The 13246-nt window shown below is 32.3% G+C and overlaps 1 protein-coding gene across 1 annotated transcript; it reads left to right on the top strand.

Moving 5' to 3' along the window:
- The first annotated feature begins 2349 nt into the window (after window positions 1-2349).
- Window positions 2350-8230, top strand: LOC139491612 (uncharacterized). Its single transcript, XM_071279379.1, has 2 exons — window positions 2350-2459; window positions 5548-8230. Exon 2 carries the CDS (start codon window positions 5549-5551, stop codon window positions 8219-8221), a length of 2673 nt encoding a protein of 890 aa, XP_071135480.1. The 5' UTR covers window positions 2350-2459; window position 5548; the 3' UTR covers window positions 8222-8230.
- The last annotated feature ends 5016 nt before the right edge of the window (window positions 8231-13246 follow it).

The following is a 13246-nucleotide window of genomic DNA, read 5'->3' as shown; positions in this document are numbered from 1 at the left end:
AGTAATCTTGTTTTATTAAAACCCTCTAAGTAAAATAGTTAATAAAAGAATATGATTGAAATGAATTAAAAAAAAAAAAAAATAATAATTAAAAAATTACTGTTACTTTGACTTTTACAGAAATATACAATCATGAATTAAAAAGTAAATAAATTAAATATAACTTTGACTCAAGGATTTGTATAGTGAGAAGGATTGGAATCTCGCGAGCAGTTTGCATTGGCTGTATATAAAAAGCTGCGTATACGAGATTTTGGCGAGATTAACCGTGATGCATCTCGTTTGTCGTTTTATGTCATCCATTAACAGTTAAATTCGTGTCGCATCAAGATTAAAGTCAGCCTATTGTAAGTATAATATATATATTTGCATGATAATGATACTTTTATATGTAATATTATGTCAGTTCAGATCAAGAAATCAATTAATATCGTTACAATACGCATTATTTACAGCTAAATTGACTATGCATATTTTCTACTGATCATCGCCATAATCCCGCCCAAAAAGGCTGTCCAAACCCCCATCTTTGAGTTCAATCTCCTCCTTCAAAATGAGGAATTATGTGAAAAAACTTTAATAATATGAAATAAATGTGTTTGATAAGTGAACAGTTCAAATAATATGGTGAAAGGTGCTTTGGTTGTTGCTATTTTGATGAATGTTTCAGGCCGACCTGTCCAAAATGGTTCCGCGTCAGTGCAAAGTAGGATGGGCTTAGATAAAATCAATAAAGTATCTCATTTTGTCGATTTCAGCTATGAAACGTAATTATTTCATTTAAGTATAGTTTGTTTGGTGTTCTTTAAAAAAAAAAGTGCTTGTAAATTGATATCGTGTGCTATTATCATCGTTTTAAAATACCACTACGGTCACTAGATGCATCCAAATGTTGTCATTATGGGCGGGATCAAATTAACATAAATTAACTTCCTTGATCTCGAATTTTCTGAGAAAACGTGATGGAAATGTTTACATCTATACTTGCTTCTGTGTTAAATTGGATGTTAACAACAAAGGTACTGTATTTCTCAACAGAATTATGTCTTTTAAAACGGCCTATTGTGCATACATGCACAAATGTATGTCCCCTAGAGGTCGGAGAGAAGCACTTGTAAGCAGTCATGTTATGACATATAATTACCCTTTTTCATATTGCTTCTTTTTGTGTTTACTGTAACTATGGTGAGAATTTCTACCTACTAGAATTATATTATTAATGATCTGTTACAAAGGTTTCAGGAGTAGGAGATGGGTGAATGAGAATGTCCGTAAAAGAACTCTGAAATCAGAGACAGCTCACAGTGGCGCATCCAACCATTTGAAAAGGGGGGTTCCTTACCCGGGGGGGGGGGGGGAGTTCCAACTATATGTTCCCATTCAAATGCATTGATCGTCCAAAAAAATGGGGGAATCCAACCCTCGGAACCCTCTCCCTGGATCCGCCACTGGCTCATGTTTTGTCTGTTGTTATTTACATTTTATATGACATTTTATACAAATCCTTGGTCTAACTCTAAATAAAATTATTCAAGAACATGTATATAATCAAAAAGAGACTACAACAAGCTGAAGGTATAATCCAGTGTTGAAATGATAAAAGAAAGGTGCACTTGTTCGTGCTGAAGCGCAGCTGGCATTTGAACACCCCCTTTATTCCTTCATTGAATAATTGGAAAATGCCTCTATACCATTATTGAATAATTGGAAAATGTACGATCATCCGAACATCACAATCTACAATTTTCTACCAGTACAAGCTAGTGCTACGACTTAAACCTAGTCTAAAATATTCATCTTAAAAAAATCTAACGAGCCAAGGATTTTTCTCGCTATACAAATCCTTGGACTGCCAAATAAATTAAGAGACTTAGAAAAACTGCTTTAATGGCTTGTTAGTCTGGCAAACATTTGTTAAGTCTGAAATTCATTATGGTGAAAAACTAAACAAAATCACAAGCTGATGTAAAAAACAGAAAGGACAGTCTGCAAATTTTAAGTTTGTCTCAAGTTGCTGTTCAATTGTTATGTTTTGATTTACATGTTCAGTATGTACATGTTTTTGTATATGTTAAGAGTTTGCATGTATGTATGTAAGTTGATCCATCTGTTTACAAGTTTACAGTTATAACTTTAATTGTCTGAATAAATTTAGAAACTACTTTGGGATAACCAAATTTGTAAATTACAAGTTTAAAACCATTCAAACGGGGAAACCAACTGTCTTATCTATATGAAAAACGAGAAACACGTATAACTACATAAACAAAGGACAACCACTGTACATCAGATTCCTGACTTAGGACAGGTTCAAACAAAAACTGTTTTCTGTAACATTTCCATTAAGTACATGAAGTAATTGCATATTTTAATTTCAGGTTTCATATTTCAAGATTTCTTGGGCCTACATAGTATACAGCCCTCTGAAGATAGAAAAAGTTTGTGTAGATAATAGCCAGGTAAATATTTTCCTTTCTTACTATTATGCTTAAGTACAGTACACTGCATGACTACTTAATTAACACATGGAGTTTATATTCATCTGATCTTAACCTCAGGCCAAATAAAAATATATGTGTGCTTCCAGTAACCCTACCGTCCCTACTTTTTCAGCTTAAAAATAGCCTACCCTAAAGATTTTATTGTCATTTTTCATTAAGCACTGTAAAAGTCGGAATGTTGCTCCCATAGACTCAATGTAAAAAAAAACCATAAAATAAAAAAAAATCCCTACCTACCTACCCAAATTTTTTTTCAGCTGTAATTGGAACCACACATACTTTTTTATTTAATTTGGCCTCATTTTCATGATTCAATGGTCAATGGGTTTTTTTTGTGTTCAGTCCAATGTATGAATAAGAGACAAGACAATTTTTATATGTATAACTGAATTTTAATGTGCGTATTGTTATGCGTTTACTTTTCTACATTGGCTAGAGGTATAGGGGGAGGGTTGAGATCTCACAAACATGTTTCACCCCGCTGCATTTTTGCGCCTGTCCCAAGTCAGGAGCCTCTGGCCTTTGTTAGTCTTGTATTATTTTAATTTTAGTTTCTTGTGTACAATTTCCATTCTCAATTTTACCTTTGAAATCGGCAAAGAAAAATATCCCATCATGACAAAACAATCCACTTATGGATAAAAAGTTAATAACATAAAAGACAGGATCCTTTTTGGATGTATACTTATCTAACATCCTGAAGTTGTGACTGAAATCTTTATTTATCAATATAAATACTATAATAATAAGTGGTTTTAGTACTCAACTAGGCTATTATTTTAAGATGGACACACAGTATATATTCCGGGCGTACATGTATATAGAACTTATGATGTTAGCATGAAGAAAAAGAAAGATGAAATATTTTTCTAGCAATCTTTTTAAATGTGCTATTTGTCAAATTGTCAGTAAATAATTGTCAACCCATATAGATGTATATAGTACTGCATCATGGATTCATGCATTGTAAGTTATTCCATGAAGTTTTCAATTACCCATGGAACATGGCAAAACTTTAAAAGTTTTGTATTACCACTATATGACAAGACAAGGTATTGATCATGATATAGTTTAAACAAGCCTACCAGAAGTAATTCTTAATTCTGAAGCCCAAATTTCACATATCATCATTATTCATGTTACTCATATATATATTATTGTGCATATGTAAAAAACAGCAGTTTACTTCATAAATATAGGAGTCATTTCTATATAGACATTGACCTTTTTGGAATGATCAAGGCATCAGACTCAAGTTGTAACCCCCTTTTAAAAATAGCTGGATCTGCTCCCGATAGAACTGAGGTTACGAGACTAGTTTTTGTAAATGCATTGAAAAGTGTCATTTATATTTGTATTAATCATGTTAATATTAAGTTCATTTAGCATGTCTGGTTGTTACATTTTTTTATCCTTTTTTTTAAGTATATATGGATTAGTGTATCTTGTCCACAGTAAAATCAAATAAGAAATTTGTCAAACACATGTTATGTTCCTGAGGCACATGTGCCTTACAATTTACCTGAGACACTTTATCTGTAACCAGGATTTCCATGTATCTTTTGAATAATACCCTGTGTATTAATAAAGCAACAGATGGTATTATGCTGTACATATAGGGGTATTACCACCTTTGTTTTCCCCTATTACAAAAGAGGGTCTAAATGGGGTTAATAAATTTGAGAATTGAAATAATAATTAGTGATCAAAGTTATGCTTGGGTAAAATAGGAAACAATGGGGTGCCAAATTATAAAGAATAGTCATATATGATAAAAGAAGGAGGTAATATAACACTGAAATTCATTAATGAACCCGGTAAAGAATAAAAGATATTATCAGATTACGTGAAAATCTAATTGTAATGCATGAGAATTTGACCAAATATATAGGCATAAAAGTCATGAAGCTGAATAAGAATTTTAAATTATTATTAGGTCAAACAACCATACAATGTAATAATGTAATATATATATATGTAAGTGTGCTAGGGTTTGCACTTTTAATCTAGAAACAAAAGGTGGGGGGTAGGAGGGGTCCTGATCCAGAAATCCTGGGCTTAACAGTGGCGGATCCAAAACTTTTCCTAAGGGGGGCCCGCTGACTGACCTAAGTGGGGGGGGGGGGGGGGGGGGCGCTCCAGTCATGCTTCAATGATTCCCTATATAATCAACCAAATTTTTCCCACGAAAAGGGGGGGGGGCGGGATACGCCTATGCTTAAAAACGCTAAATGTTGAGGGCCAGCATTTAAAAAAACAAATTCTAACATCCTGAAAGGGTCAATCCACAGTTTTAAAAGATAAAAGTCCTATCCCCCTTCATTAAGGATGTAGTTAGATGTTTCTTTATTGTTAATTTTGAAAGTCGACCTCAGAAAAAAAATGTTAGTTGTTGCCTACCCATGCCTTACAGGCCTGACAGGGTTGGGTTGGTAGGTCAGTATTTTTTTAGGCAAACAACATAATTGACATGTGTAGAACTTAAGGGCCAAATAAAAAAAAATCATGTGTGGTTCCAATTACCCTGCCAATCCTACTTTTTAGTCTCTATTATAATAGCCTTACCTACCCTAAATATAAAAAAAGAAGATGTGGTATGTTTGCCAATGAAACAACTCTCCACAAGAGAACAAAATGACACATAAACTAACAACTATAGGTAACCGTACGTTCTTCACTAATGAGCAAAGCCCATACCACATAGTCAGCTATAAAAGGCCCCGAAATGACAATGTAAAACAATTCAAACAAGAAATCTAACGTCCTTAAATATTAAATAACGAAAAACAATTATTTAACCCATAAACATGATAAACAAACAACAACTAAAGATTTTCTTAAGTTTTCATTGTTGAAGTCAGAATATTGCTCCTGACTAAATGTAAAAAGAACACCCTAACTAAGGGAAACCTCGTTAGGCAAATTAGTTAGGTTTAAAAATAAAATCAATATTAACCTTTTTAACCATAACTTTACATGCTATATATATGCCAACCCAATTGGATGTGAAAATTAGACTAACGATTCTGTTTTTATTAATTTGCAGAATGCCAAAGTTAAGGAAAAGGAGGGATGTTCCTTCACAGAGAAAGCGCAAAAAAGTCCAATCTACTGACTTGCATAATGACCATTCTTATAGTATGCCAAACGAGGACATAGTGCAATTATGTCTAAAAGAAGAAGTAGAAGTGCGTGGAGAAAGGATTGACCCTGACTTTACTTTGTACACTGCTGAGCCTATAGAGGACATAGAATGTACCTCCTATCAAGAAGAAGTAGCTATAGACATGATAGAGGAAACCGAATGTGTGACATCATCATATACAGACCCATTCGATAAACTTAAGCAAGATGTTGTCCAGAGTGGTTGCATCAGTTCACCATATGTTTTAGATACAACCAGTGATTCAATCAAGATAATGCTGTTATATCCGTCCGCTGAAAGAATATCTGTTAAATTAAATGTGATGATAAATAGAGATTTTTTTGCCAAAGTATTTGTACACAGAATCCAGCTCAGCCAAGACCATGACCTATGGATCGGTTTACCAAGAGTTTTTGACAGTGTTAAACACATCCAAACATTACTTATGAAATTACAAAGTTATTCTGTGTGTACAGGAAATTTCGAGGCAGATTTAATGGCTTTTATACCAGTGGGCACACCTGTCGAGAGCGCAGAAGGTTCTGCAAGTAGCCAAGGTTTTCGAGAAGGCGACTTTGAAGCAGTGAAAGGTACCATTTCCTATTCATCAACTGTAAGAAGCATGAACTGTTTACTACTTGTGCAGGGAAACAGATGTTCACCCTGTACACAATTAAGAAGAGTGCTGATAAGTAGAAAACACAGACGAGAAGAAAAAGAGAGAAAAAGTAAGGAAAACATACCAAACTATTTACACAGCACTATAGGACATACCAAGATGTCCCGTACTGAACTAATTACAAAAATTCACCAGCAGAAAGACAGAATAACAACCCTACAGAGTGAAATTGACAAAACTCAACGGAAGTTTCAACGTGAGGTTTGCAGTAAAGGTGTAACATTAGACTTCTGTCAGACACTTGAAATGCAAGATACAATGGCAGCATGTACAACTGAAATAATGAAAGCCTTTCCTGATGCCAATTCTTATCAACGCCTTTTCTGGTCAGAACAACAAAAGAGCACGAATGTGAAGTCATTGAAGGGTATGCGATGGCACCCAATGATACTAAGATGGTGTCTGTACTTGCGTCACAAATCAAGTGCTGCCTATGAGGCTTTAAGAGATTCGGGTTTCATTACTCTTCCAAGTTCAAGGACATTATTCGATTATTCACATTATACTAAAAGTGACAATGGTTTTTTGCCAGATGTAGTGAAAGAACTGAAAAATGAGGCTTCGAAAAGAGATATGTACAGTACAGTTGATCCTTGGAAGAATTATGTAGGACTTTTGTTCGACGAAATCAAGGTAAAATCAGACTTGGTGTATGATAAACATAGTGGCGAACTAATTGGTTATTGTAATCTAGATAAGGTCGGAAACCAGATTATGAACTTTGAAAGAAGTATGAAAGATACAAGTTCTACAGAAACAGATGCAGACATTGCCAAATACATGCTTGTGTTAATGGTGAGAGGTGTTGCAACAGACTTAAAATTCCCTTTAGCAGGCTTTGCTACCTTAAGTATTACTGCTGATTATCTTTATCCTATTATTTGGAAGGCTATTCGCATTTTAGAGACCGGCTTTGCTCAACTTAAAGTACTCTTTCTGACTTGTGATGGCGCATCTGCAAATAGGAAGTTCTTCAACATTCATGGACAGGTGAATGAATTTATTCATTACACAACCAATCCTTATGCCGATGACGAAAGAAAACTTTATTTCATCTCAGATGTTCCCCATCTTGTGAAAACAACTAGAAACTGTTTCAGCAATTCCTATTCCCACAAAAACACCAGAAAAATGTGGAAAGATGGGAAAGATATTTCGTGGATGCATCTGTTGAAATTGTTTGAAGACCATTGTGAACTATCACTGTACAGTCCGTGTCCAAAATTGACAAGAAGTCACCTTGACATGACAACCTACGGTTGCATGAAAGTCAACATTGCAGCACAAGTTTTGAGCTCCACAGTAGCTAATGCCCTTGAAATGATGTATGGAGATAATGTAACCGAGACAGTTAATTTCATCAGAATTATGAACAAATTTTTTGATTGTTTGAACGTAAGAAACTTATATGAAGGTAGAAATAAGAGAAATCCTGACCTTGATCCATACACAACAGTCAATGATGAAAGATTACAGTGGTTGAGAGTAGACTTTATTAAGTACTTTGATTCCTGGGAACAATCAGTGATGCAAAGAGCTGGTAATTTTTCAAGGAAACAACGCAAAGGAATGCAATTGAGTCATCAAACATTGACAGGTTTTAAAATCAGTGTGTTTTCAATTGTAGACTGTGTTAAATTTCTATTAGAATCTGGCGCAAAGTTTGTCCTCACACATCACTTTAACCAAGATCCCTTGGAGCAACATTTTGGACACTATCGACACAGGGTTGGGGACAATAACAACCCTACAGTGAATGATGTTCGTCATATGATGACCTCCATGAGAGCGGTTGGAGCTCAAGCTTTGGCACCCAAACGAGGAAATGTCAGTAACCAGAGAGACAGGAACTTTGTGATTGATAACACTTCGCTACCAAAGCGTAGAACATATTAATGTTAATAATGCAAGAAGTCTTTTTGTACAAGTTTAATTCACATGTATACCTGTTATATGTATTTATTTCCAAACAATGTTTTATTACTGTATTATGCAAATCTAATTGCAGTAAATGAGTGTTTGGCATTTTGTAAACATTTTCATGTAAACTTGAAAGGTGAACTGTACACATGGTACATACATGTATGTGCAATTGTATATGTATGATTGCTGGTATCCTTTAAAGTACATAAACTAAAAATAGTCTTAGTAAACCATTGGTCATATTGATGCTACTGAAATTGAGAAAAAAATTGTAAGGGTGCAAGTTTAATTATTTATTTTTTTGTTCTCAGTACTTGGGTTCACCAAAAAGTTATACAAATAGACCAAGTTTTGAATTTTTAGTTGAGTCCTTGCATTTGAAAGAGTTTTATTACAGTAAATAGTAATTCATAAATCTTTATGCATTTTATAATTAATTATTTCTAATTTTTCAATGTAAATTTCAAAATATATAGGAAAAAATATTTAACACAAGAATTTTTTTTTAAACATGCTTATCAGTGAAGTGTTTTTTCTCTCGCATGTTTCTGTCTAAAAATGTAATTAGGTTTTGTAAATTGTGTATAACGTGTAATATATGATGGTTTTTTTATTGCGTCGATCTATATTTGTACAATATTTTTTCATTGATATATGAATGTGTAGAAATTGAGTGAGTTAGAAAATGTTCAATGTTTGTCACATGCTTGAATTATAATTTGATATTGTGCATTTACAGTAAAAAGTAATTCATAAATTTTTTTTTAAATTAATTATTTCTAATTTTTCGATGTTAATTTTAAAATATACAGGAAAAAATATTCTTTCATTTAAGGCTTCACGTACTGTGCTAGGTAGTTTACTTTAATTAATTATTTCTAATTTTTCTATGTTTATTTCAAAATATAGAGGAAAAAATATTCAACACAAATTTTTTTTTTTTAAACGCTTATTAGTGAAGTGTTTATTCTCTCGCATGTTTTTGTCTAAAAATGTAATTAGGTTATGTAGTTTTTGAGACAACAAATATGTGAAATAAATTGTGTATAACGTGTAATATATGATGGGTTTTTTATTGCGCCAATCTTTATTTGTTCAATATTTTTTCATTGTTTTATGAATGTGTATATACGTAGAAATTATGTTCAATGTTTATCGCATGCTTGAATTATAATTTGATATTGTGCATTTTGTTGTGTGAAAATAAAACTTTCAGTATGAACAAATCTCTGTTCTTGATAAATTTAAGCACATAAAATCTATGTGTCCCTGATACTTTAGTAGTATTCAATTCATGTTCATGAGTTCCTATGTTTTGCTGTGGTCGTCATAAGAAATGATACATGATTCCCAATGAGACAAGAATCCAAGGGACAAGGAAATATAAATAAGAGGGGTATGAATGACAATGAGACAACTATCTACCAGAGTTCAATGTTCTGACACCAAAATTGTATTTATATTTGTCATATTTCTTTGTTATGCTCCTGATGTACTAGGTTCAAGTACAATTGTTCTTACATGTATTTGTTATCTTATATTGACAGAATATTGATGGTTGTCGTGGATACAAATGAATTCATTTCGTCCCTCATTTGTTGAAGACCTTATATTGTTCCTGTTTAGTGTAGGCCATACTAGATAAGTTTTGTAGTTGGTTTGCAGCTAAATTTTCTTTCAGTTACTTTTGTTGTTTGGTTGCTGTCTTTAATATTGACATGTTTAGACCTCACACCCCCTTTAAGCATGAATAACATATTTTCAAAGGTCAAGTGAAATATTTTAGAGTGACAGTAGTAGTTGTAAAGCAGTGTTATGAACGACAATGAATAAAAAAGACATGTACACATTTCACTTTTTTTTAAATATTCATATTCATACAACAGTTACATAACGATCATGTGGAAACAATTTAAATAATTATATTTCATGTATGAACAGAACAAAATTAAATTTCACAGTGTCAACAGTTTAAAGATTTCTCCTTTAAGGCTTGTCTTAGACTGGATGAGGGTTGAGATTTTGCTTTCTTGGTCAGTTTATTGCGTTCTATGCGAGTAACAGCAAAGCCACGAATGGTTAAAAACAAATGAATGATGTCTTCAGTTATAGCTGACACAATATCTGCAGTTTCACCTTGCATAAGAATGTCACAATAATGTTTTACCATGAACCCTTCCATCATAGCTTCTTTTAAAGGATCAATAAGAAGCGAACTAGCACTATATGAAGGTTCAACTGTTTTGCGAATAATTGTCTCTAATTCACGGATTAATAAGAACAGGGAATCTGATGGTTTCTGAAGGCCACCACGGTCTTGTGTCTTGTACCACTTGTCATATTGTTTCACAAAGTTAACACCTGAAGAATTGTCTGTAAATTTATTTATGACGGACAACTTCTTAGTAGAGTACCTGGTGTATCTCTTCTGTAGGGCACGAATGGTGTAACCAGCAATATAATACAGAATGCTTTGGTCATTTTCTGTTAACTTTTCCTGATTTGATGTTGATTTCTGAACAGCTGTCATTGTTTGAACTTTAAAAATTTCACCAACAATATCCTCATGTACCATCTGTAGGAATAAGTTGGTATGGTTCAATGAGTGAGATGGACAATGCGAGTGAAAAGTGTTTGTCAATTCTGGCTTTACTCTACTTATGTGTAAACGGCGAAACATTTGCTCTTTGTCACATGAGGAAGATATGTTGCTTGTAGTTTCAACAAATATCGGCTGAAAATATTTCAACAAAATGTCTTGCACTACTGCTGAATTGCTCACAAATTTGCAAATGTCTGTTATGCTGTCATTGATGGTAAATGGATCATTAGCAATGTTGGACAAACTGGACTGCAAAGCTGTAGGGAATATTTCAGCAAATGAACTTTCATTTAAGGCGTCACAGACTGTGCTAGGTAGTTTACTATCTGCATGTGTGCGATGGTCTGTTGCTCTCAAATTCTGTCCATGTTGTTTCTGGACATGACCACGGAAGCCTGAAATTGTTTTCAGAGTCTTTTTGCAAACAGGACAAGTGTATGAAGGTTTAATACATGTATCTGGTACAGGTTCAGACTTTTTCTTTTTGGCAATGTAACATTCTTCATCACTGTCACTGGGTTCTGGATCATACTCAGTATATTCACCTAACAAAAGATCAAGATCAATATCTTGGTCCCAGGATAAAAAATCTGACATGGTTGTAACATTGAATAATAATTTGAACTGAAAGTTGATAACTAAATATCCCATTTTATAATATATCTAAGCTTGTTCTGATACTGAGATCAAAGACTTCATTTAATTAATCATCTTGATTTTTTTTAAATTAAATGTTATGTTTTGAGATTAAAGGTTGTAATTTATTTAATTATATATATTCTTCACTAATTAATCTAATCACAACAAAAGTATATTTCAATTACAAACAGTTCCTTGCATAATTAATAAAAAACAAAGAACTATTTAAAAAAACAGAAAGTCAAACAACAAGCTGTGACAATCAAATAATTATTTCATCTTCCTCTTTGAGTAAATGATTATTATGAAGATAATAAATGACTACCAAAACTGCGGTCACATGAGGGGGAAAACTCAATATTTTTTATCTTTTTCCGGGATGAATATCAAATTTACAAACTTAATTTAATTTTAATACGAAAATTTCACAAACAAACTTTATAAACGCCAACTTTTTCTTTTGATCAATTTAGGTAATTATCACTTTGTAATTTAAGAGAAATAAGAATTGTTTTATCGGTAAGTCTACACAAAACTAATATCGTAAAAAGATCGTTAGATCGTAGCTTACCATGTGTATTTTCATAACGTTGTTAACCAAGCGATAAAACCGGATATTTACAATACAAGCGAGTATCATGGTATAAGTGGCGAGTTTACGACTTCTCACGATACGCGAGAACTAATGAGATACCGCGAGATTCCAATCCTTCTCACTATACAAATCCTTGGGTCAAAGTTATATTTAATTTATTTACTTTTTAATTCATGATTGTATATTTCTGTAAAAGTCAAAGTAACAGTAATTTTTTAATTATTATTTTTTTTTTTTTTTAATTCATTTCAATCATATTCTTTTATTAACTATTTTACTTAGAGGGTTTTAATAAAACAAGATTACTTCGTTTTATTCTTCGCAATCTGTTTGTATAACCTCTTTAAAATATATTCTTTTATCACATATCATTTATTTATTTTTTACGTCATACTTAATTTTGTCATATCTATTTTTAAAAGATATGTTTTTTGGTTTGTTTTTTTGGGTTTTTCTTTTTACTACTTATGTTAATATTTTTTTTATGATGTGTAATATCCGGATAATTTTAAACATTTTTAACATTTTATTATGTTTTTATTTTGTATTTGTTAAATAGATATATATTTGTATATATAGTGTCTCATAAGCCTTTCTAGGCTGGGTATTTGTCTTATTTTATTATTGTGCAATGTATATTATATAAACTGTATAAACAATCTGTAGACAAGTATGTGACACTTTAATAAAATAAATTATTATTATTATATATTTAAGTTAAACCACTTCTTAATCAGTTTATCAAATATTATGGATTCGTTAACTAACCATTTTATTTATTATCTTTCAAACGAAGTTTTTTGAAAATATACCTGTAATCAAGACAGAAACAGATAATATAGATCTATGAGTTAGATTGGTATATATATTTTATTTTTAAAGCTTTTATCAGTGTTGCATATTTCAAACTAAGTATATGAGGGGAAAGATCGACATTCATACGAAACGTTTTTGGGCATGGCTTTTCTGATGAAATAAATATCGTTTTTTCATTGGTCAATAATAAAATCTATTTAAATACGACCAATGGACAATACACGTGGAAGTATTGTAATACACATCTACAAATATTTATGAATGGAATAATTACATATCAATGTCAATAATTGGTCACGGAAAGAAAGAGCATATATGTATAATATCACTATAGAATAATTTTGAA

Source organism: Mytilus edulis, chromosome 10 (assembly GCF_963676685.1).
Source record: "Mytilus edulis chromosome 10, xbMytEdul2.2, whole genome shotgun sequence".
NCBI classification, from domain to species: Eukaryota; Metazoa; Mollusca; class Bivalvia; order Mytilida; family Mytilidae; genus Mytilus; species Mytilus edulis.
Note: the sequence above shows the minus strand (reverse complement) of the source record. Positions and strands in the feature narration are given on the sequence as shown.

What these genes read in the sequence shown, in the direction of transcription:
- LOC139491612 (XM_071279379.1), top strand. Translation starts at nt 5,549, where the DNA reads ATGCCAAAGTTAAGGAAAAGGAGGGATGTTCCTTCACAGAGAAAGCGC.